At 45.2% G+C, this 22,312-nt stretch overlaps 1 protein-coding gene across 2 annotated transcripts in view; it reads right to left on the minus strand.

Annotated features, from left to right (window-relative positions):
• ST3GAL5 (ST3 beta-galactoside alpha-2,3-sialyltransferase 5) overlaps positions 1-22,312 on the minus strand; it is a 56,231-nt gene that overhangs the window by 7,833 nt on the left and 26,086 nt on the right. Inside the window, exons 2-6 of one of the 2 annotated variants that reach the window (XM_055119748.1) lie at positions 18,944-19,067; positions 16,485-16,590; positions 7,561-7,904; positions 4,925-5,111; positions 3,331-3,489 (exon numbers count right to left, since the gene is read on the minus strand). In XM_055119748.1, coding sequence (XP_054975723.1) covers positions 3,331-3,489; positions 4,925-5,111; positions 7,561-7,904; positions 16,485-16,590; positions 18,944-19,067 — 920 coding nt within the window. The remainder of the gene's footprint in view (positions 1-3,330; positions 3,490-4,924; positions 5,112-7,560; positions 7,905-16,484; positions 16,591-18,943; positions 19,068-22,312) is intronic. The other variant, XM_055119747.1, reaches the window with a different exon arrangement.

A 22,312-nucleotide genomic window follows, 5' to 3' on the forward strand; every position in this document is an offset into this window, starting at 1 on the left:
AGCCCCTGATGTGAATGTTTTTGATATTTCTTGTACCAAGTGGAACACTGTCCATTCTAAAACTTCCACCCACCAGCCCAACTGCTGAGCAAAGGGGCGCACGAGCCCCATTTGCTCTCTCTCCTAGGACCAGTCGATAGGGATCTGGGAAGTGGCCACAGGCCCTTTCACATGCTATTCTCAGGTCAGGTGCTTATCTGTCCTCCCAACCTGGATGCTGTGGATGGCTCTGTCCCTTCCAAGCAGCCAGGCCTGCGTACAGCCCTCTGCTTTTCTAGATAAGATCACTTCCTGGACAGTTTCATATGCCTAGCTCCTCACTCAGTTTCCTCTGCTCTCCTCTGTCTGGGCATGTGACCTCTGTAGGCCTAAATGAGGGGTGTTCACCTTTGTGTCTCCCCAGAGGTCTCCTCCTGGCTAGAATAGGGCTTCTCTGACTTCTGCCACTCAGGCCCACCCTTCACGTCAGAAATGCAGGTCAGCCAGTGCTGCCGAAACACTTTGGATTCATGATCTGGTTGCTTTTGAATTAATCCAGAAATCTTTCTTTTTTTTTTTTTTTAACTGCTGCCAAATTTTTCATGACCCCGGCATTGAGTTACCATACGAGATGATGGCCTATACTTTAAGAAGTCCAGGTCTAAAAAGAAAAAAAAAGAAAAAAAAAAGAAGTCCAGGTCTAGAGCAATCGTGAGCAAACATTGTGGGTTCTGTATCACGCTACCGCTTCGTGCTTGAAACCTTGCCATGTGATACTATGGAACAAACCCAGGATGACCTAAGGTGTGCACCTTAACCCCTGTACTATAATCTTTGGCTCAAATAACATGTTTCTTGGGTAAAAGCACAGGGAGAAAAATTATTGATATTTGAAACTGATGTAAGGTTACCAAACTACCCTTCAGAAAACACATGGCCATATGATTCTGCCAAATGACAACAATATCTGGCTTTCAAATCTATGCTCAGAAAATAAGGGAAACATGTCATTATGGGGTCAGAGACAGCACAAAGGTCATGGTGCTTCCCTACCATGCGGCTGTGGCTGCAACCCTTTTTGGAATCCTGGAACCACATATGATCCTCTGGATAATGGCAGGTGTACCCTCCTCACACCCAGAAAATGTTGTTGTGCTTGTAATTTGTTTTTATTTAATGTGGTGAAGATGCACATATTTATCATATATTCTTTGGCTATTTTAATTTCATTTTGTGAAATGTATATTTATTTTCCCAGTTTTCAAATTGGATTACCTTTTTATGTTTAACAGGCTCTGTGTACTTTAAGACTATTTAATTTGTCATTTATATAGCATTTCACACATTTCTTCTGGCTCTTGGTGGTCCTGCTGCCTTCTGACATTCAGTAATTTCATATTAGAGGTAATTAAATCTGTCATCTTTGTTTTGTTTGAGGGTCACCCCTGGCAGTGCTAGGGGCTACTGCTGGTTCTGTGCTTGGGGTACCAACGGTCGGGACTGGGTCACATACAGGCAAGCACCTTAATCCCTGTACAGCCTTCCCAGCCCCCAAAACTGTTTGCATTTTTTGTTTTTGGATCACAAGTGACAGTGTGTTGGGCTAACTCCTAGCTCTGTGATTAGGGGTCATGCCTGGTGGTGCTTGGGGGACCACTGGAGGTGCCAGAACTAGCCACAGGGCCGGCATGTACAAGGAAAGCATCGTGGCCTCTGTACTATCTCTTTGGCCCCAAATCTATCCCTCCCCCACCTTTTTTTTTCTTTTTGGGTCACACCCAGCGATGCTCAGAGGTCACTCCTGGCTCTGCACTCAGGAATCACTCCTGGCAGTGCTCGGGGAACCATATGGGATGCTGGGAATCGAACCTGGGTTGGCTGCATGCAAGGCAAACGCCCTACCCACTGTGCTATGGCTCCAGCCCCGCTCCCCCACGTTTTATGGTGTTTTTTTTTTTTTTTTTTAGGCCACACCAGCAGTGCCCAGGGCTCATCCTGGCTCTGTGCTCAGGGATTACTCCTGTGGGCTCAGAAGATCATATGGGATGCCAGGGCTGGCGATGTGCAAAACAAGCACTCTGCCCACTGTGTTATTGCTCCAGTCCCAAAGTCTATTCATTTTTAAAAGGGTTCTTTTTAAAATTAAATCTACCTGTAAGCCAACAAATAATCATTTACTTGTGTTTTAAAAATGGTGGCATTTAGTAAAGAAACAAAGCAATTTAAAAGAAATAGAAATCTTAGAATGTCACAATAGACATTAAAAATACTCAAATATTGAAGAAACTTCTATATTGAACTTAAGAATCTTGTCAAAGTCTGTTAGTAATTTTTAAAATTGTCTTGTTAAAAGTGATGCTCATGGGTTGTATGTTAAATTCCCCTGTTCTGGCACCTCTACGTGCTCCCAGATGGGAAAGAGCAGCCGAAGTAATGTATTTCCATTTTAAAAACACAGGTTTGGCTTTCCAGAGGATGAGGCATCCTTGCCCAGGTGGCAGCATAGGATAACTGAGGGTATAGAACCTACTACAGTAAAAAGTATGTATCACCTTTATGCTTGTCTTCTCAAGTTAGGTTGCAAATTAAAATCACCCAGAGACCTTGGAAAATCCCAACATTCAGATGGATTAAATCAGCATGTCTAGTGCAGGGCCCAAACATCAACTGAAAAATATCACTGCTTTGGAGGATAACTTCATTATCAACATCTTCATTTATTCCCAAACATGACAGACATCTCTCACTGGAGCAACCCACAGAGTTAAAAATGAGAAGAACTTGGGGCCAGGGAGATAGTGCAGTGGGTAGGGTACCTGCTTGCATGCAGCCAAGCCAGATTTAATCCCTGGCACCACAGACGGTCCCCAACAGTCCGCCAGGAGTGGGCCCTGAGTGCAGAGCCCTGAGCACAGCTAGAGGTGGTGAGTGGGGGTGGGTGGGTGACAGAGACAGAGAGAAGAGAGAGACAGAGATACAGACTGAGACAGAACGAGAAAGAGAGGAAGAGAGAAATAAAGAGAAAGAGAATGAGAGGAAAGTTCAGACCTTATATCTGCATGCTCTGCACCTATATGGAATTTTGGAGAAAGAATACCTTGAAGAACATCTCAGTGACCTACATGCTGAGTAAAGGCATGAATCAGGGACAGAAGTGGGCAATTAACTCATGAGGAGCCTGGGGTGAGAGTGCAGGATACACCTGGAGCATCTAACCCGGCATACGGCCGGGGCATCTAACCATGGCTAGGTCGCTCCACTGGAAGATGCTGCGAGGGACACCGCCGAGCCTGAGAGAAACATGTGCAGGTATCTCTCTTCCAGCGCAGGGAGAACAGCAATTTCCAATACCTTATCTTGGCCCCAGAACCTTGACTGAGGTTCTGGAAACTGAAGGATGTCAAAGGCAGTCTCCTTGATGATAACTGGATTCAAAATCCTGAAATGTTTTGGCTGCAGAGGGATTTTTTCCACGACCTGCTTCCAAAAGAAGAGCCGCACCCAAAATGACTAGGGAGAGAAAATAAGTAACTGTTAGTGGTACTCAACACACTGGGTGCTGTTAGTACAGGGAGAGAGAGCATCCCCACTCTTGCTGTGACCACACATAGATGACTGTTTGTGGCCACCGTGGGCCGTGTAACCCAAGAATTCAACTCTAACAAGCAACTCTCAAGGACTGACTGGTGACAAGGAACTGAAGAGTCAGTTCTTAACTGGGGAGGAAGTGCCTTAACTCAGGGGTTCCTCAATTCACTGACCGGAGACAGTGTTTTTTAGGACTGAGAGTCATCATTGCCCGGAATGAATGAGCAATTCAGTTTTGCTCATTCATTAAAGGCAGCAAGTACAGAAGAGCCTGGCAAGTTCCCCGTGGCGTATTCGATATGCCAAATACAGTAACAATAACAGGTCTCATTCCCCTGACCCTGAAAAGGGTCTCCAATCGTTGGGAAAAACGAGTAGGGAGAGGCTGCTAAAATCTCAGGGCTGGGACGAATGGAGACATTACTGGTGCCCGCTCGAGTAAACTGATGAACAACGGGATGATAGTGATACAGTGAAAGGCAGCAAACGCCAGCACTGGCCAAGACCTCACATGCATTTTCTCTCTACTTTTTAAACTCTATTTCTCCATCTATAAAATCTCATGTCTGTAGGTCATTTCCTGTGCACTTCACTTTCCAACTAGAACAACTTTTCCTCAAAAGAAAATTCAGATGACCGTGACCGCCATAGAGAATCAAGCATTGGCTTGTTCTCCATCACAAGCTTATGTGAACAGTTTAATACATCCTAGTAATATTGCAGATCTGAGCACGTAGTAAGATGCACTCACAGTACTTGACAGTTGGCTTCTGAAGCTTATTTCAACATAAAGGGCTTGGGATGATAAAACAATGCTGACTTTTTATTGTCAAGAAAAACAAAGGAATCTCACCCAGTAAAGGTCATCTCCTCTGTATTTGCTCGCCTGGAGGATGTGGATTTCCAACAATGGTCGGAAATCAATCAAAGCACGTTTGAAAGAATCTCTCTGAGAATATTCCTTGTATGTATATACTTTTGAACAGCCTCTATAATAACTTGTAGTCATCCACAGAAATCTAATTTCTGCAAATAACCCAAAAGCCATGTAAGTTCGAGAAGCCTGGATAAGGTGTGTGGAAAACCTCTGCAGTAGCAATTTTGATTCTAAATTTGCTACTCCTAGCAAATCATGACCACCACATCCACATCTGGTTCCATAATTTTTACAAGCTCTGAGAGACAGACATTCCCACCCAGGAGTTCTTGAGGGCTGCAAAGGGGAGCAATTAGCTGAAAGAATACAGAATTCCCACAATCTACTGTGCTTATTTAAAAATAAAAATTGGTGACTATAATTGGAGTTCCCTTAACTTTTCAGGAAGGAATATTGGTGAGCTCAATTTCTAGTGCTTACCAAGGTCTCATTTTTTATTATTGCTTGAAGCCACTTGAAGTCTACCTCCTTAAATAAAACAGTAACAAACAAGTCATTTGCATAATAGTCCAGATCAGACAGTGGGGCGCCCTCTGGATAAGTCATCCTTATCGTGGTTTTATTTCCAACGTCTTTTGAAAAGCCTTCAACGGGTGCACTGTTTAACCTATTGCAACAAAAGGACAAAGATGAGTTCACAAAGCAAGCCATCAGTTATCTTACTGCAGCAGACAAAACCGTCCAGTCTCAGAGTCCCAAAGTGGGTTCCAGGCTTGTGAATACAGCAGCAGATGGTTCTGAGAGATGCACAATCTAACCTCCTCCTCCTGCCATCTGAAGCCAATCCAAATGCACTTTTCTCTTGGGCTCTTTGGGCACTGGCATTCTCTCCCTGAAAGATTCCTATTGTGTGTAGACACTTGAGGTTCTTGCCAGAAGTTAAAAAAAGGTAACTGGAGAGCTGGAGAGATTATACAGTGGGTTTGCAGGCGGATTATCTGGGTTCAATCCCCGGAACAACATATGGTATTCGGAGCTCTGTCAGGAGTAAGCCCTGAGCTGAGCCGGGGGCCGCCCTAAAACAAATGAACAAAGGTAACTGGAGAGAAAGCCCCAGAAACTTGGGCAGGCACAACCTCCTCTTTGGTTTAATATTTTAAAATTGACAACCTCCCGTTTTATTGATAAGGTAGGAATGAATAAAGGAATCCTAGGTACCATTTGATCTTAAAGGATGTGGGACACGGATAACTGTTAGAGCAATGAAAGCTTTACCACCAGGGTTTCTGGGGGTGGGTGAGTAGGGCGTATACTAAGAACTATTCCCAAAAATAACCCTATTCACTCAATCGCAATTATATAGTTTTGAAATGTGAAAAAAAAAAAAGTCAGGTTTCTGGGGCCAAGGGCTGGTGCTCATGCTGGTAATTGCAGCCTTGAATTTGAGCCTTAGAACCACATTGTCAATGCTTAGATTCAAGCCCAACTACCTGACTTTTAAAATTTTTTTGGCTTTTTGGGTCACACTCAGTAACGCTCAAGGGTTACTCCCTAGCTCTGCTCTTAGGAATTACTCCTAGTTATGCTCGGGGACCATATGAGATGCCAGGAATAGGACCTGGGTCAGCAAGGCGCAGGGAAAATACCCTCCCTGCCGTACTATTTCTCCCTTCTTACAAGCCCAAGCATTGAATCTGTCTGGCCCTACAGTCAGGAGTGGGCTCCAGGCCTCCGGAACAGGGTTTGGGAAGCAGCCTGTGAAAAAAGTCAGTTTGGTTGTTCCTCATATTACCATGCATGTCTGTGTCCTGCCTTTCTTTCCTAATCTATTGCTACTTCCTCTCCCAGATCTCAGATACTAACCCTGGATGATTTAAAGCTATTATTAGATATGACAACCAAGTGCATGATCCTAGACCTGGTTTTTCTTCTCTTTAACAGTGGACTGGAAAGATACAGCAAGTAGGGCATTTGCCTGGCACGTGGCCAACCTGGGCTGAATCATTGGCATCCCGGGTGATTCCCTAAGTCCTACTAGGAATGATCCCTGAGCTCAGATCCAGAAGTAATCCCTGAGCACTTACAGGTGTAGCCCCACCCAAAGAAATGTAAAAAAAAAAAAAGGACATTAGTGGGACAACTGGTGATATTTGAATAAAAACTGCAGAAAATTCCATATTAGTGTGAATTTGCTCATGTGAATGCTGTTATGTGGTTAGGTAACAAGAAGTCCTTGTACTTAGAAAATGCACATTGGAGTAATTATCAGGAATATAGGAACTTGATCCAAACTGCCAAAGGCTTAGGAAAATACAAACACGGAAAAACAAAAAAAGCCAATGCAATAAAGCACTAGAAATCAGAGGGTCTGGGAGAGGGTGAATGGGAATTCTTTGGACTGTTCTGGAAACATCTCAGCTAGTTCAGAATTGCTTTAAATGTCAAGGCCACCCTGACAAGAACCTCTTCAGGGTGGCGGCAGGGCGCAGTGCACTGTGGCACAGGCTTCACTTGCAGGAGTTCAGGTTTGATCCTCAGCACTAGATGCTTCCCTGAGCACTGCCAGGCTGACTCCTGAGCACAGAGCCAGGAATAACCCCAGAACCAAACCAAACAAAAAATAACCTCTTATAAAGCACCCTAAAAATTACTTCTTCCTCCTACTCCGTTTCTTCTAGTGAGGCTACGCCACTCGCATCTGTGCCCATACTCAACGGCTTCCCACTCTGCGTGGGAAGTCCACGAACCCCACCAAATGCCAGCATCACCTCGTACCCAGCCCCCTTCCAGCCCCTTTCCCACTCTCCTGGGTCCCCTCTCTCTTCCTTCCTGCCTGTCTTACCTGACAGTGATTTTCCCTGATGTCTCAAGACTCCCAGACCAGAAGTCTTGACAGCCCTGACATTAACTGAGAAAATTCTGAAATTCACCTTTTCCAACAGAACTCTTGGATGGGGTCTTTGTCTGTGTGTGTGTGTGTGTGTGTGTGTGTGTGTGTGTGTGTGTGTGTGTGTGTGGTGGGGGGGTGTTGGCTGAGGGGGGTAGAAGGGGGGCCCATGGCCACAGGCAATGAATTTCATTCTAGAGCAGGCAGGTTGTCTGTGGAACCAACGTACCTTATCACAATGTCAAACTGGTTCAAGATCTTCCCCAGCTCTAGTCCCTTGAGAATCCCGCCACTGCCGACCACCACACAGCGCCGACAGCTCTTTGCTTTCAAGTGTTCAGGGAAGTCATCCTCCGGCAAGAGTCCCAAGAGAGTCTTCACTTCCCGGGAGAACTTCCGGAATCCAAAGGGAGGCTCGTATTTGTACTCGGCTTCATCCACTCGGGGGGTTCTCTTCACGAAAGGTGCGAGGTTCATGCTGTACCTGTGCTCAAACAGCGTTCCCATGGACCTCTCCGCAAACCCAGGCCGGCACTCCTTCTCCAAGATGTGCTGAGCATATTTATGAGCTCTCTGCAACAGAATCAGAGCCACAGGAGCTAAGCTAAGAAGCCCCCTCTCGGGCACGCCCAGTGATGACACTGTACCCCGCCAAGTCTCCTAACAACTCCCCACTTGTTACTCAAGAGGTGCTCAGAAAGTGGAAGCAGCAGCCTGAGAAAGCCACACACACACACACACACACAGACAAACTAATATTTATTTCACTGCACAGTAAAGATGCATTTCTCCCTGGGCTCGCTTCCCCCCTACCCCCCACTTGATCCTCGTTTCAGTAAATCTGGAGTACAAATTCTTAAATTTGGGGTAAAAAAAAATCCATACTTGGAGGTGTTCACAATTTCATGTTTTACAAAATCCTGACCACATGCTACAACTAGGATGACCCTGTGGATATCAGGCCATATTTATTGCATAAAATTGTCACAGAAAGAAGACTGGAGTGATAGTGCAGTAGGTACGGGCACTTGCCTTATATGTGAATGATCAGCCTTATATATGATCAGCCTTATATATGAATCTGGCTGATCCAGATTCAATCCACAGTACGCCATATGGTCCCCCGAGCACTGCCAGGAGTAATTCCTGATTGCAGAATCTGGAGTCACCCTTGAGTATTGCTAGGTGTGCCCCCACCCCACTGCTCTGGCCAAAAAAAGTCACAGAAGGACAAGCAGGATGTTTCTTTTACACGAGGGATCTAAGGTGTCCAATTTATAGAGACAGACAGAATGGTGGGGAGTAGGGGATAGATCAGGAGACAGAAAGGGAAAATTGTTTAAATGTAATTTACAGTATTTTAGTTCTGAAAGTTAAAACAAGTTCTAAAACTCTGTTTCACTACAACCTTAATGTCCTATAGCACAATTTAACTATATATTTAAAACTGGGTAGGGTGGTACATTGCACCCCCGCACATTAAAAAATAATAGAAAAGATTTTATATTAATGTTCCTGTTTAGTAAGATGAAAGTAAGTTCATTTATCACCTGGAGTCATGGCTGGAAGGTAACTGGATTTATGTTTATTTTAAAGTTACAAGGGGCTTTGGTTTCACAGTTTCCCTTATACCAATGTTTTACATCACAAGAAACAGCTGACAAATGCCAGGTACACTTGGCCTTAGTCAATGCAGCAAGACCCAGATATGAGCAACAAAGCTCAGGTGTGGGCCAGCTTCCTCTTGGGAGTTGGGAATGGGCAACCTCCCCCCATCTCTCTGTTGTTAGGGGAGTCTGGCAGTCACGCTCAGGAATTGCCTCTGGCACCATATAAGCTCATTAACTGACATGATTCAGAGACTCACAAGTAAATCTCAGAAGAGAGCACCAGGCCACAGAGCTGCCTCCAGACCGCAAGGTCACCAATTCAATATCATAGTCTATATCGATTTGGGGGTCATCCTTGTTTTTATTCATTTCATTTGGGGGGGGGGTGTTGTGGTACACATCTAATTAACTCCAGCTCTAATCCCCTATTAAAAGTTTTAGAATTCCTGGAGCGACATCTCATACTCTAACCACTGATGTACCAGGAGCAGCACACCACATTGGATGGGGTCTAAAATAGAAGGCAACCGATCTCAATCACAAAAATACTCGCACACAAGGCTCAACCTGTAACAACATGTTATATAAGAGCTTAATGTCTCCAGGGTGAGATACAACAATCTTTACACACTTTCCTCTAAGGAAACTTTTTGGGATCATTTAGAGTGGATTATTCATAACAAGCAATACAAAATAACCTCTTTAGGATCTGCCTTTGAGGCAGGCTTGTGTGATGGTGGGAAATTTTGAAATAATGGTGGTGGGAAGGTGTAATGGTGGTGGGATTGGTGTTGAATTACTGGATGTAATAAATTATTGTGAACAACTTGATTTAAAAAAAATACAAAAACAAAAAACACCTCTGGGCAGGAACATCTTTCCTCATCCCTGCGATTTTTGTTTTCTCTCCACACACAGTGACTCTGGCCCTTTCTTACCCTCCCCTCCAGATAGCTTGCCTTGTATATACACTCAGCAAGCACTTCACACCCAGCTGGTTTAGGCTGGGCCAACAGGAGCCACACATAGCCTGCACATGAGTCTATTCTATACTCGAAGGTTCTAAACGACAAGCTGAAGCAGGCAAAGGTCCAGTTCTCATCCGGTATTCTATGGATCACAGGTAAGTGAGATCATCTGGTGTTTCCTTCTCTGGCTCACTTCACTCAACATGATGTCCTGTAGTAAAGGAGGATTCCTAAATCACTGATGATCCCGGTGTTTAGAGAGGAAAAGGACAGGGAAGGATATAAATCAAGTTGGGGAGGTGGGGGGAAGAAAACACTGGAAGTAATGAGTAAACAGGCCCCAGGGCTTCAGTGATTCCAGTGATATGGGTGAGTGTTGTGGCTGTATATCCAACACAGACCCAACAACACTGGACATATGAGATCTAAGCTGCAACTACTGGAACCTTGTAATTTGCTTGTCAAGTTGACAGGCGGAGATGGGGCGTGGGGAGGGAATATGGGAAAACTGGTGGAGGGAAGATGACACCGAGGGTGGAATTGGCGTTGAAAAATTATATGCCTAAAACACTACCAATAATTTTGTAAATCACAGTTCTTTAATTTAAAAAGAGAAGAAGAAATCAAAGGTCCAGCTCCAGTTCTCCACAAAGAAAGGCATCCTAATCACTTGTTTTCACAAGTCCCTACAGACAGAAATAATCTCTGAGAAGTGCCCGGATGGGAGGCCTTAGAGAAGCTCAGTGGCCATCTTCTGACTGGATGGGCAGGGAGGCCAGTGGGCTGGTGCACAGGCTGCCTGGCGGCCAGATCTGGAAGGAGTGAAATTTCATCCCATCCCCTTTGGGCAGAGTTCCATGTCAGGCTCCCAGATTTATTGCTGTGTGGACTGTGAGCAGGGCACAAGTCAGCTCACTGGATGGCGGCCTGTCCCCCTTCACTGTGAGGCGGTCAGGGGCCCCTGAGAGTGTAAGTGCACTGACCAATGGCTGAAGTCACAGAAATTGCCTTTCTGCCTTTGTTTCAACTCCTTAGACCATGTGTAATAAGCTCTGAGAAAGCTCTCGGGAGAATTTCTCTTAACCAGACATGGTCTTAAGCCTCTCTCTGCCCTCTTCAGAGCTTCAAAGCTCCCAAGAGAAAACCCTGGGACAGCTGCTCAGCGGCTGGCGCGGAGCTGAAGGGCAAGCATGGAGATGTTCTCCTTCTGAGCTGCCACCAGCACCGGAGGTAGAAGCAGGGGCTCCTGAGGGAGGGAGGGTGGAGATGCCGTCTGGGGGTGGTTGGCCCCCCTCAGGGTGAGGACACTCCCCTCCCGGGGAAACAGAGAACCGGCACACTCTTGACCACAGGGGAACTCCCTTGGTACCCCATCAAGTCATGAAAGTGGAGCTTTGGTGTGTAAAAGTCTTCCAGGCCACACTTGCTGGCTGCCGCGGTGAAGAATAAACAGACACTGGGTAGTGCCAACTGTCAGCGATGTGGCAATTTGCCATGAAAAACCACACTGTGAAAATCCACCGAAGGATAGAAAGGAAATTGAAGTAATTTTCCTTAGCAAAGCCTCCGCTGGCATTTTAACTTCATAGACAGTTTCTTGTCCCCACAGGGGCACGCCTGGCAATGCTTGGCAGCCTGTGGGTTCCGTGTTTGGGACTGGCTATGGGCTGGGAACCATCCAGGCCACCACAGCAGGTGCCGGGGAGTAAACTCAGGCCCCAGACATGCTACGTGTGCGGTGCGCTCAATCACTTACTGCTACCTCCACAGTTACTCTAGTTACTAAGCTGTAGCTGATCTTTCCCGTGAGCCGAGGTACAATGGCATATTGCTTAGTAGATGATGTGCTCTCTGGTAGGTGTGGATCTACCTACATGGAGGCCAGGGTGGAGCATTAGGTGGAAGGAAAATCTGGAGTTAAACTGGGGTCGGGGGCTGCTTCAGTCAAGGCTATCGGACTCGGAGTACTGGTTCCCTCGAGAGACTCTGACTCCCATGGGGGCCGGTCTCTCCCTCCCTCTCATTTGGTGCTGGCAAGCACCAGGAACAGCAACTGCGGGCAAAGTTTGTGCCACATTAGTGCAGTTCAAGGTGGTTGTCTTTAGTAGCCGGGTCACAGAAAGACTCCACAGAGAACTGAACTAGTCCATGGGGGCCTAGGGCTGAGGGTGGGGATCATGACACAGGCTGAGGAGGGTCGTTAGATAACAGAGAAGCTTGAACATGGGATGGTGCCAGTGGTAGAAACGATAAACTCTCTTACACTCATTAGACAGCATGCACTGAAGAAATAACAGCGTGTGAGAAAGGAATGATCTTTATGGTGCCCTTGAGGGCAAAGAACTGTTAAAAAAAGAACCAAGAAGGACCGCTATGGGTTGGAAGGCAGATGCAGTTCTTGACCAGTTCATGAGCAGGGTCATCATGGTGAAAGCATTTACACCTAGGGCAAGGCTTCAGAAAATGCCCTTCCACAGCATTCAAGGAAGGTCAGGGGAGATGGCAGGCAGCACGGAGGCTGCAAGAGAACAGGTTTAAGAACAGTAGAGATGAGTACCTGGAAGGTTGCTCCCTGGCTTGGAATCCGGCCTCACATGCTAGGGGAAAAGGCAGCTCAGATAGAGAAGGGACCACCGAGTAAAGGGTGCTAGGAGGGCCTGCTCGAGAAGGGAGATGCGGGCTGAAAGTAGATTACAGACTGAACATGATGGCCACTCAATACCTCTATTGCAAACCACAACATCCAAAAGGAGAGACAGAGAGAGCAAAAGGAAATGCCCTGCCACAGAGGCGGGGTGGGGTGGCAGGGATGGGGTGGTTGGTGGGAGGGATACTGGGACCATTATCAGTGGTGGATAATGGGCACTGGTGGAGGGATGGGTACTCGACCATTGTACGACTGAAATGTAAGCACGCAAGTTTGTACCTCTAACTGTACCTCATGGTGATTCATTAAAAAAATTATATAAAAAATAAAAAGAAAGAGAACAGGTTTCTAATACCTCGGTCCAAGGCTTCTGGGCTTACTCAACATGCCTGAGTATGGATCTGCAATCAGAGAAAGGCACACTTGGCCATAATTAACAACCCAGCACAGACTGAAGCTCCTGAAGTGGTGTGAGCTTCAGCTCTCTGAAAGGAGAAATGGCTGAATTCAGATGACTCTGAACCAAGCAGCCCAGACCAAAAGGAACAGGGATGTGTCACATCTTTCCTCAAATATCTTCTGAGCGCAACATCACATCTTATCACACTTTCAAAGAATCACAGCAGCGCCCGCAGAGACTGCCGGCTTTTACACACAGGCACAGTCAAGGGAATCTCTGAAGAGAGAGCACAATCCCAAGAGCTCACCTGGCCGCACTCTGCTGTCTGAACGAGGGCAGGTCCAGGGGGACCCGGGTAACCCCCAAGTCCAATGGGGCTGCTGGGGTTCCTCATCCCAATATCGCAAGCAGTGAATGTAATCAACGGAGCTGTGAATTTATAGCTCTACTGCCAGTTACAGGGCGCCCTTTCTCTTGGCTTTGCCAAAATACAACTCAAGTTTACCCAAGTGTTACAAGAGGGTAGGGATTGATCTGGAGCCTGGAGAGGGTTGCTTTGAACCACGTCCCCGGAACTCTGCTGCAACCACAGCTATCAGGATGCCGAGACTGCTTCCCGGGCCAGCTGCCCTCTCTTACCGCCGCATACCCAGGGAGCTCATGGAGGAGCTGCAGGGCGGGAGAGACAAGCCTTTCACCCTGTGGCCCCCCCGGCCTTGCAGACTCCCATCTCCCTCCCGCACCCAGACCAGCAGCAGCAGCTCAGCTCCACAGCTGCTCATAGCTGCAGAGTCCTCAGGGGCGGCCACTGGTTGCAGCCAAGGCTCCCACATTACGGGGTAAAGTGAGCTGGCAGCACCAATGGTGCAGAGTGAGCTATTCTGACTGGGTCCCACATGGTGCCAGTCTATTTTAAAACATCTCAGGTCGGGGCTGGAGCAATAGCACAGCGGGTAGGGCGTTTGCCTTGCACGCAGTCGACCCGGGTTTGATTTCCAGCATCCCATATGGTTCCCCGAGCACTGCCAGAAGTGATTCCTGAGTGCAGAGCCAGGAGAAACCCCTGAGCATCACCGGGTGTGACCCAAAAAGTAAAAAACAACAACAACAAAAAAAACACACAAAAAAATCTCAGGTCACAGAGCAAAAGGCAGCCTGAATTCTACCATCTTTGCAGGTGGTGTTCTACATACAGGGCTCCTAAAGTAATTATCTGCATTTAAGAGCAGCAGAGATTCGCCACTATGGTGGCCCACTGACTTTATCCTTGCTGTGGATTTTTTTTTTTTGGGGGGGTGATGAAGGGGGTATGTGTTTTTTTATTTTGGGTCTTACCCATGGTGCTTGGGGCTTACTTACAGTGGGGCTCAGGGAACCATACAGATTGCCAGGATAGAATCAGGGTGGCCATGTGTGTGAGGCAACTGCCCTGCCTGCTGTACTGTCTCTCCAGCCCCGATTCTATCTTTGGATGTTGGAGATTATCCAACCTGGCTCTCACCGCGGATACACTTTTCTGCCATTAAAGTCCCATGGGCAAGACCAGCCCTTCTACAGACCCGAAGGGCTATGGCTTGCGGATGGAGCCTCTGTGTCTTTCATACCAGGGCTCTCCTCCTCTTTTGACTACATCAATGATGCCCCTTTCAGCAGTCCTTGGGGTATAGCTGGGTCTTATCTCCAAAGCCACCAGGATTTCGTGGGGGAAATTGAAAGTGACATGTCCACAGTGATGGGGTAGGGGCACATGTGTGAATGTGCCAGGGAGAGAAGATCACCCTTTGGGGTCTGCTGGTAGGGTTCAAAGAAGTCACTGCAGGCAGCCATGGCTGGTGCAGGTAGACTGCCCGGGAAATTAGATCCACCAAGGTGACTTCAGGCGATACTAAACCAAGTATCTTGTTTGTATTAGTGGTATGCTTGACCCCTGCATAAGAGCCCATGTTTCTCCTCCATTAACCTAGATTCTTGGTCAGATGAACAATGACATGGTTAATTACGTGGGCAGGAGAAAGAGGATGGATTGAGATGGCAAGGGAGCAGCAAGAGGCAGGGAGAGTTTGCAGTTATCAGTATGTCAGATCAAGTAGCATCAGCTCAGGAGCACACATCAGAGACAGGATGTCTGAAACTCTGTCCTTGAGAGCTGTAGAACTGAAAGGGATTGTGGGGGAGGGGGTCCCTCATCGGGAGGGGTGGAAAGGCCTGAGCAGAGAATGTACTGGGCACATCCTGTTCCACCAAGGCAAAAGTATGTGCACTCATGGCATGACCTGCATCCACTGAGAACAAACCTAGCAAGGAAGGAGATTGTGGTCAGGAAGATCCCTGAGACCCCGCTGTCCTGCATGCGCCCCCATGACGTCCACTTCTGTATCGCACCTTTTCACTGACTTTATTAATGTCTGTGCCATTTAAGAATCTGAGGCACTTTCAAGGAAATACACGACTTGCGTGTTTCTTTAACTGGAACTCAGAGTCAGAACTCAGGGAGGTGCTCTGTGTATATTATCTAATTCTGAGAAAACCGAGACTCAAAAAAACAAGCCTGAGGTCTCTCTGCTACTAAGTGGCATTTCGATTTGAATCTAGGTCAGAAGTATAAGCTCTCCTCGGTGTCATGCTACCTAAAGCTTCGGTCTGCTTCTCTATGGAACGCCCTACCCAGCAGAGTCCAGAGTCACCAGGAGCTGCGGCTCTGACCCCACACAGCGGGCCCAAGCCCTAGCCCTGACTCCACCATTTCCAGCTGAGCCCTCTCTGGTCAGGGTACCAGGTCTCTCTCTGACCCTTGGTTTCCTCAACTATGAGAAGGGCAGAGTCTAATGCTCCAGCTCTGTCAAAAGAGTTCCCTAAGGTTATGTCCTAGACACTCTTTCAGAAGTTATAAATCTGACTTGGGCAAAGAGTTCAACCTTCTAGGCGATCCTCTGTAAGATAGAATCCTGGGATATCCTCCAGTCAAGATGATGACGACATGATGACTCAACACCTGGGAAGTACCTCTAGACTCCTTTAAACGACGACCACAACTTTAGTTTAATTATTCTTTCATCTAGGGCTGAACATTCTTAGCTAATGAAACTAAGCAACCCATTAACGAAATTAGCATCGAATACTAACTGATTAGAAAATAAATGGAAGGAAACTACAACATGAAGTCATTAAGTAAAAAATCAAATAGGGATGTCTTCTGTTCTAAGAACATGAAGCAGAAGCATGACTAGAGCATGTGACTGGAATCCCTTCAACCCCCCTCCCCACCACACACAAAGTTTCCTTCCACTTGACACTGCTCCCCTTTTAGCGAGGGGGGCAAGGGTCCTGGGGGTGAGGAGGATCAGAGTGCTGTTATGGTTAGGATGGAGGTTGTTTCTGACTTGGGTGTTGGAATGCTGAGACTAGGTGCTGTCCCCTTTACTTATGATGTCAGGGTCGTCCATATATTTATTTATACCGCTCTGAAGACAATGTTACTAAGTATATGCTTCAAAATGCATTACTTTAAGCTACATAAAAAAATCTAACCTTTATGCGGTCAGGGTCCACATAATGCATATTTTTCATGTCACATTCTTCAGTAGTATAATTTAACTTGAAAAGGATCCACACTCCAAACACAAACAATATACACCTGGGGGGGAAAAATCAATGATATACAAAGATGCAGTCATGTGATCATCAAGTGACATCAGGAGAAATACTTGGAACCCTAACCCTAATGGAGTTGCCTCTTATGTGGCGTAAAAAGACAGTCTTTAAGTTGAATACAGCAGTGAAAGGAAAGCACAGTTTCTTATTTTCCTGAGTAAATCAGTCATTTATGACCATGTTATTAGAGAACAAAATAATATTTTGCACAGAGGCACCATATTATTATTATTGCTATTATTATTATTATTTTGCACAAAGGCACCATAATCAAATCTGAACCACAATGCTGATTACTGAGATTCACATTACCAGTATTTAACAGTGGCACAAAGTTGAAACTTAGATTCAATAGTTCTAAATCTATTACATTTTTTTTAATCCCAGTAATCTGCATGTGCGGTGCCAGGGATCAAATGAGGGTTGCCAGCATTGCCTGAATTATCCTTTCAGCCTGAAAAAAACTGCTTTTAAATTCTGATAAATTCACATGATTATACAGTTTTAAATGTGCATATACACACACCTAGGATTTGGACAAAAGAATTAAGCTGAGGGGCTGGAGCGATAGCACAGTGGATAGGGCGTTTGCCTTGCATGCGGCCGACCCGGGTTCGATTCCCAGCATCCCATATGTGGTCCCCTGAGCACCGCCAGGAGTAATTCCTGAGTGCATAAGCCAGGAGTAAGCCCTGAGCATCGCTGGGTGTGTGACCCAAAAAGCAGGAAAAAAAGAAAAAAGAAGATAAATCCTCATTCTAGGGGTCTCGATTTCAGTTAGCTCATCAAAAAATACTGACAACTAAAGCTGAAAACGTTTAAACTAGAGTTTGAGAATCACTGGTCACTCCTGGTGGTGTCCATATGCAGTGTTGGGAATTGAGCCAGGGTCGACTGTGTGCAAGACAAGTGCCTTAGTCCTGGTAGTATCTCTTCAGCCCTAAGAACCACTGTTTTGAACTGAGATTATTAAAGGTGAGGGGTGTGCTGAAAGGGTGGAGGGGCATCCACAGTTCATGTGGTGGAGGGTTACAGCACTATGGTGGTGGATATGCAGTGATACCATTGTACCCCTACAACTTACAAACATATATAGTGCTATAAATCAAATGTTACCTCAGTATCACTGTATCACTCTCATCCCATTGTTCGTCAATTTACTTGAGCAGGCACCAGTAACGTCTCTATTACACTCAGCCCTGAGATTTTAGAGCCTTTCCTTACTCGTCTTTCCAACGACTGGAAGCTCTTTCAGGGTCAGGGGAATGAGACCTATCATTACTGTTTTTGGCACACAGTTACCTCAGTAAAAATTTTAAATTGAGTTCAAGAATTGCTGCTTTAAATAAATTGTTTTATTAAAAGGTTAAGGAATAATGTTAAGGGGAAAGTAACCTATTTCCTGGAGATAGGGTGAATTTTTTAAAATTTGGGGGCCAAAGCAATACTACAGTGCGATAGTACAGTACGATAGTACAGTGCTTGCCTTGCATGTGGCCAAGTTAGGTTTGATCCCCGGCAACCTATATAGTTCTCTGAGCCCATCAGGAGTGATCTCTGTGCATAGGACCAAACATACGCCCAGAGCACCACCAGGTGTGGTCGAAACTACAACAACAACAACAAAAACAAAAACCCCAAAATAAAAATACTGCATCTAATATTGCACTGGATTTCTATTTTTGGACACAAAAAAGGAGTAATTTTTAACTTGGCTTAACTGATACTAAATAAATTATTTATTTATTTTTATTATTATTATTTTTTTTCTTTTTGGGTCACACCCGGCGATGCACAGGGGTTACTCCTGGCTCTGCAGTCAGGAATTACCCCTGGTGGTGCTCAGGGGACCATATGGGATGCTGGGAATCGAACTCGGGTTGGCCGCATGCAAGGCAAACGCACTACCCACTGTGCTATCACTCCAGTCCCCCTTTTTTTCCCTAAATAAATCATTTAAACAACTCAAACACTTATTAGGATATAAGTGTGACAAGGCAGAAACACCTGTAGTTCTCATAAGTATTCAATATTTAATGTTACTTGAAGGGGACTTTAATTATTTATATAAGAACTAAAGGGAAAGTCTTTGTTAAATAATGTGAGGAAAAGCTGGACCCATAAGAACTTCTTTCTGGAGCTTTCCACCCATGTGGAAGCTGGCTGGTTGCAACTGGGAGTCATACTGTTACCAAACACTGCCTGACACACCGCACTCCAAATGATCTCTGACCAAGTCTAAGAACCACCGTTAGGGCTCACATTGAATTTTTCTCTCCATTGTACACAATTGCCCAGGATCAAGGGGATCTCGAGGCCCGAGGGCCTGAACTTACTTGAGAATGTCTTTTAACAACGAGTTGGGTCTTCTCATCTTGTTTTGAGCTCGGATGTACCATTGCAGGGAGGGTTTGGAGCAATCACTAATCAACTTCACATCATTATACTCACTTTGCATTGCTGCAAAAGAGAGAGGGGGAACACAGGGTCAGAGAGGGACGAGGAAGTTGGAGTATGTCTTTAAGGAGACTTTGCCTTTCGCATCATGGCACAGCACTCAGCAACAAAAAAGAATGAGCTATTTTTTCATATAAAAAATTTACTACAAGGTTAAGGAATAATCTTAAAAAAATATTTTTTTAAATTAGTGAATCATCACGATGTACTGTTATATACCTACAAACTTTTGTGTTTGCGTTTCGGTCATACAATGATCAGGTACCCATCCCTCACCAGTGCCTATTCTCCACTACCAATGATCCCAGTATCCCTCTCCCCACCCTCCCACCCCATTCCCCTCCCCACCCCACCTCTGTGGCAGGGCATTCCCTTTTGTTCTCTCTCTCCTTTTGGGTGTTGTGGTTTGCAATAGAGGTATCGAGCAGCCATCGTGTTCTGTCTATATTCTATTTTTGGCAGCTCCCAACCCGAGCGGGTCCTCCCAGCACCCTTTACTTGGTGTTCCCTTCTCTGTCTGAGCTGCCTTTTTCCCCAGCATGTGAGGCCGGCTTTCAAACTGTGCAACAAACCTCCTGGTCCTTATCTCTACTATTCTTGGGTGTTAGTTTCCTATTCTATTACTTTATACTCCACAGATGAGTGCAATCTTTCTATGACTGTCCCTCTCTGTCTGACTCATTTCACTAAACATGATAGATTAGGTTAAGGAATAATCTTAAGAGGGAAATAATCTATTTTCTGAAGATAGAGGGAATTTTTTAAAAAAATCCTGGGGCCATAGCGATAGAACAGGGGGTAGGGCCCATGGGTAAATGTAGAAAGAATTGTCCTCAGCTACTACTAAGAGGTTATATATTGTATGGCTCCATGTATATAATATTCTTGAAATGACAGAATTACAGAAATGGAGAAGAGGGGCTGGAGCAATAGCACAGCGGGTAGGGCGTTTGTCTTGCACATGGCCGACCTGGGTTCGATTTCCAGCATCCCATATGGTCCCCTGAGCACCGCCAGGGGTGATTCCTGAGTGCAGAGCCAGGAGTAACCCCTGTGCATTGCTAGGTGTGACCCAAAAAGCAAAAAAAAAAAGGAAAACAAAACAAAACAAACAAAAAAAGAAATGGAAAACAGATTAATAGTTAGGAGTTATTGCGCAGGGGGTCTGGTGGGGTACGGTTATGGAAGGGAAAAGTAAGGGCTTTGGTTTTGGGGCTACACCCAGCTGTGACTGGTGAAAGAGACAATAGTTAAGAACTTCCAGTTCTCTGAAGAGAAGCTTCTACATAGATTCAAGAGGCCCCCAAAATACCAAACAAAATAGACTCAAAAAGATTCCAAGAAACACTGTAATCAAAATGGCAAAAACTAAAGAGAGAGAAAGACTATTTAAAGCATCAATAGAAGAAAACTTCAAATATGAAGTTTTTTCTTATATTATAAGGAAATAATTTAAGAATCACAACAGATCTCGCATATGAAACCATACAAGCAAGAGTAGAATGAAGAGTCCTATCTATCTATCTATCTATCTATCTATCTATCTATCTATCTATCTATCTATCTGCTTTGGGGGTCACATCCAGTGATGCACAGGGGTTACTCCTGGCTTTGCACTCAGGAATTACTCCTGGCAGTGCTCGGGGGACCATATGTAATGCTGAGAATCAAAACCACATCAGCCGCATGCAAGGCAAACGCCCTACCCACTGTAATATCGCTCCAGCCCGAAGTATCCAAAGTATTGAATGAAAAACAAACCAAAACTTTCAACCTAGAGTCCACTACCCTAGGTTGAGGGAGGGATAAATGCCAAACAAGAGCTGTTGACATTTGCTTTAACGAATAAATCCAACCCTGCAAAAATTATCCTCCTTCCGCACCCCCTCCACCACACACACAGAAAAATGGCAACACAACTTTTTGTATCAATCACTGTATCACTGTCATCCCGTTGTTCACTGATTTACTTGAGCGGGCACCAGTAATGTCTCTATTACACTCAGCTCTGAAATTTTAGCAGCCTCTCCTTACTTGTCTTTCCCAACGACTGGAGGCTCTTTCAGGGTCAGAGGAATGAGACCTACTGTAACTGTTTTTGGCATATTGAATACGCCACGGGTAGCTTGCCAGGCTCTGCCATGCAGGCGGAATACTCTTGGTAGCTTGCCAGCCTCTCTGAGAGGAACGGAGGAATCGAACCCGGGTTGGCCGTGTGCAAGGCAAACGCCCTACCCACTGTGCTATCGCTCCAGTCCTAAGGGAACAACATATGAAGAAATTCTAACTCTTATGGGCCAAACAAAGTGTCAACAAAGTGTGCAAAATTTCTGCCAACTTAGAGACCTAAAGAAACACACTGATGGAAATATAATAGTAGTAGAAAACTTAAATACTCCACTTTCCCCATGAGATAGGTCAACCAGACAGAATGTTAGTAAAGAGAGAAGAGTCCTAACTAGGAGTTTTAAGAGCTGAGATGAATTGACATGTGCAGGTCCCACTCTTCAAAAAGGCAAATACACATTCTTCTCTTGTCCACACGGGACATTCTCCAGGACAGATCACATACTGGGGCATAATTCAAACATATATAAATTTACAAAATTAGAAATCATCCCTTGAACCCTCTCAGACCACAATGTCACGAAGGTAGAAATGAACCATTAGAAAGAAGATGTGGAGGAATGCCAACACTTAGAAGTGGAACAAAACCCTGCTAAGTAACAACTGGATCAAACAGAAAATCAAGGAAGAAATAAAAAGTTCCCTAGAAACTTATGAGAATGAAGAAACAAATTATCAGAATCTAATGGGTACAGCAAAACTATACTAAGGGGAATATTCATAGCAATATAGACATACCTTAGGAAAGAAGAAAAAGCTCGAATCAACAACCTAAAAACATGTCTGATATTGTGAACAACTTTACAAAAATAAAATAAAATTGTGTTGGGGGAAGACATGGCTGAAACACCGAGAAGAAAGAAAGTAGAAGAAATGACAAATGCATCCAAAGATAATAGAAAGAAAAAATTATAAAAGCTACAGCAGAAATCAATAATATAGAAACCAAGAAAGCAATATAAAGAGTCAATGAAACCAGGAACTGGTTCTTCGAACGATAAACAAGATAGGTTAAACTTTGGCTACATATACAAAACTTCTTTTAATTTAGTTCTACATTAAGTTCTTCTCCACTTGGGGAGTTCCTTTTCCTTTTTCTACTATTTTCCAGTAAACTTTTC

Source organism: Sorex araneus, chromosome X (assembly GCF_027595985.1).
Source record: "Sorex araneus isolate mSorAra2 chromosome X, mSorAra2.pri, whole genome shotgun sequence".
Classification (NCBI taxonomy): Eukaryota; Metazoa; Chordata; class Mammalia; order Eulipotyphla; family Soricidae; genus Sorex; species Sorex araneus.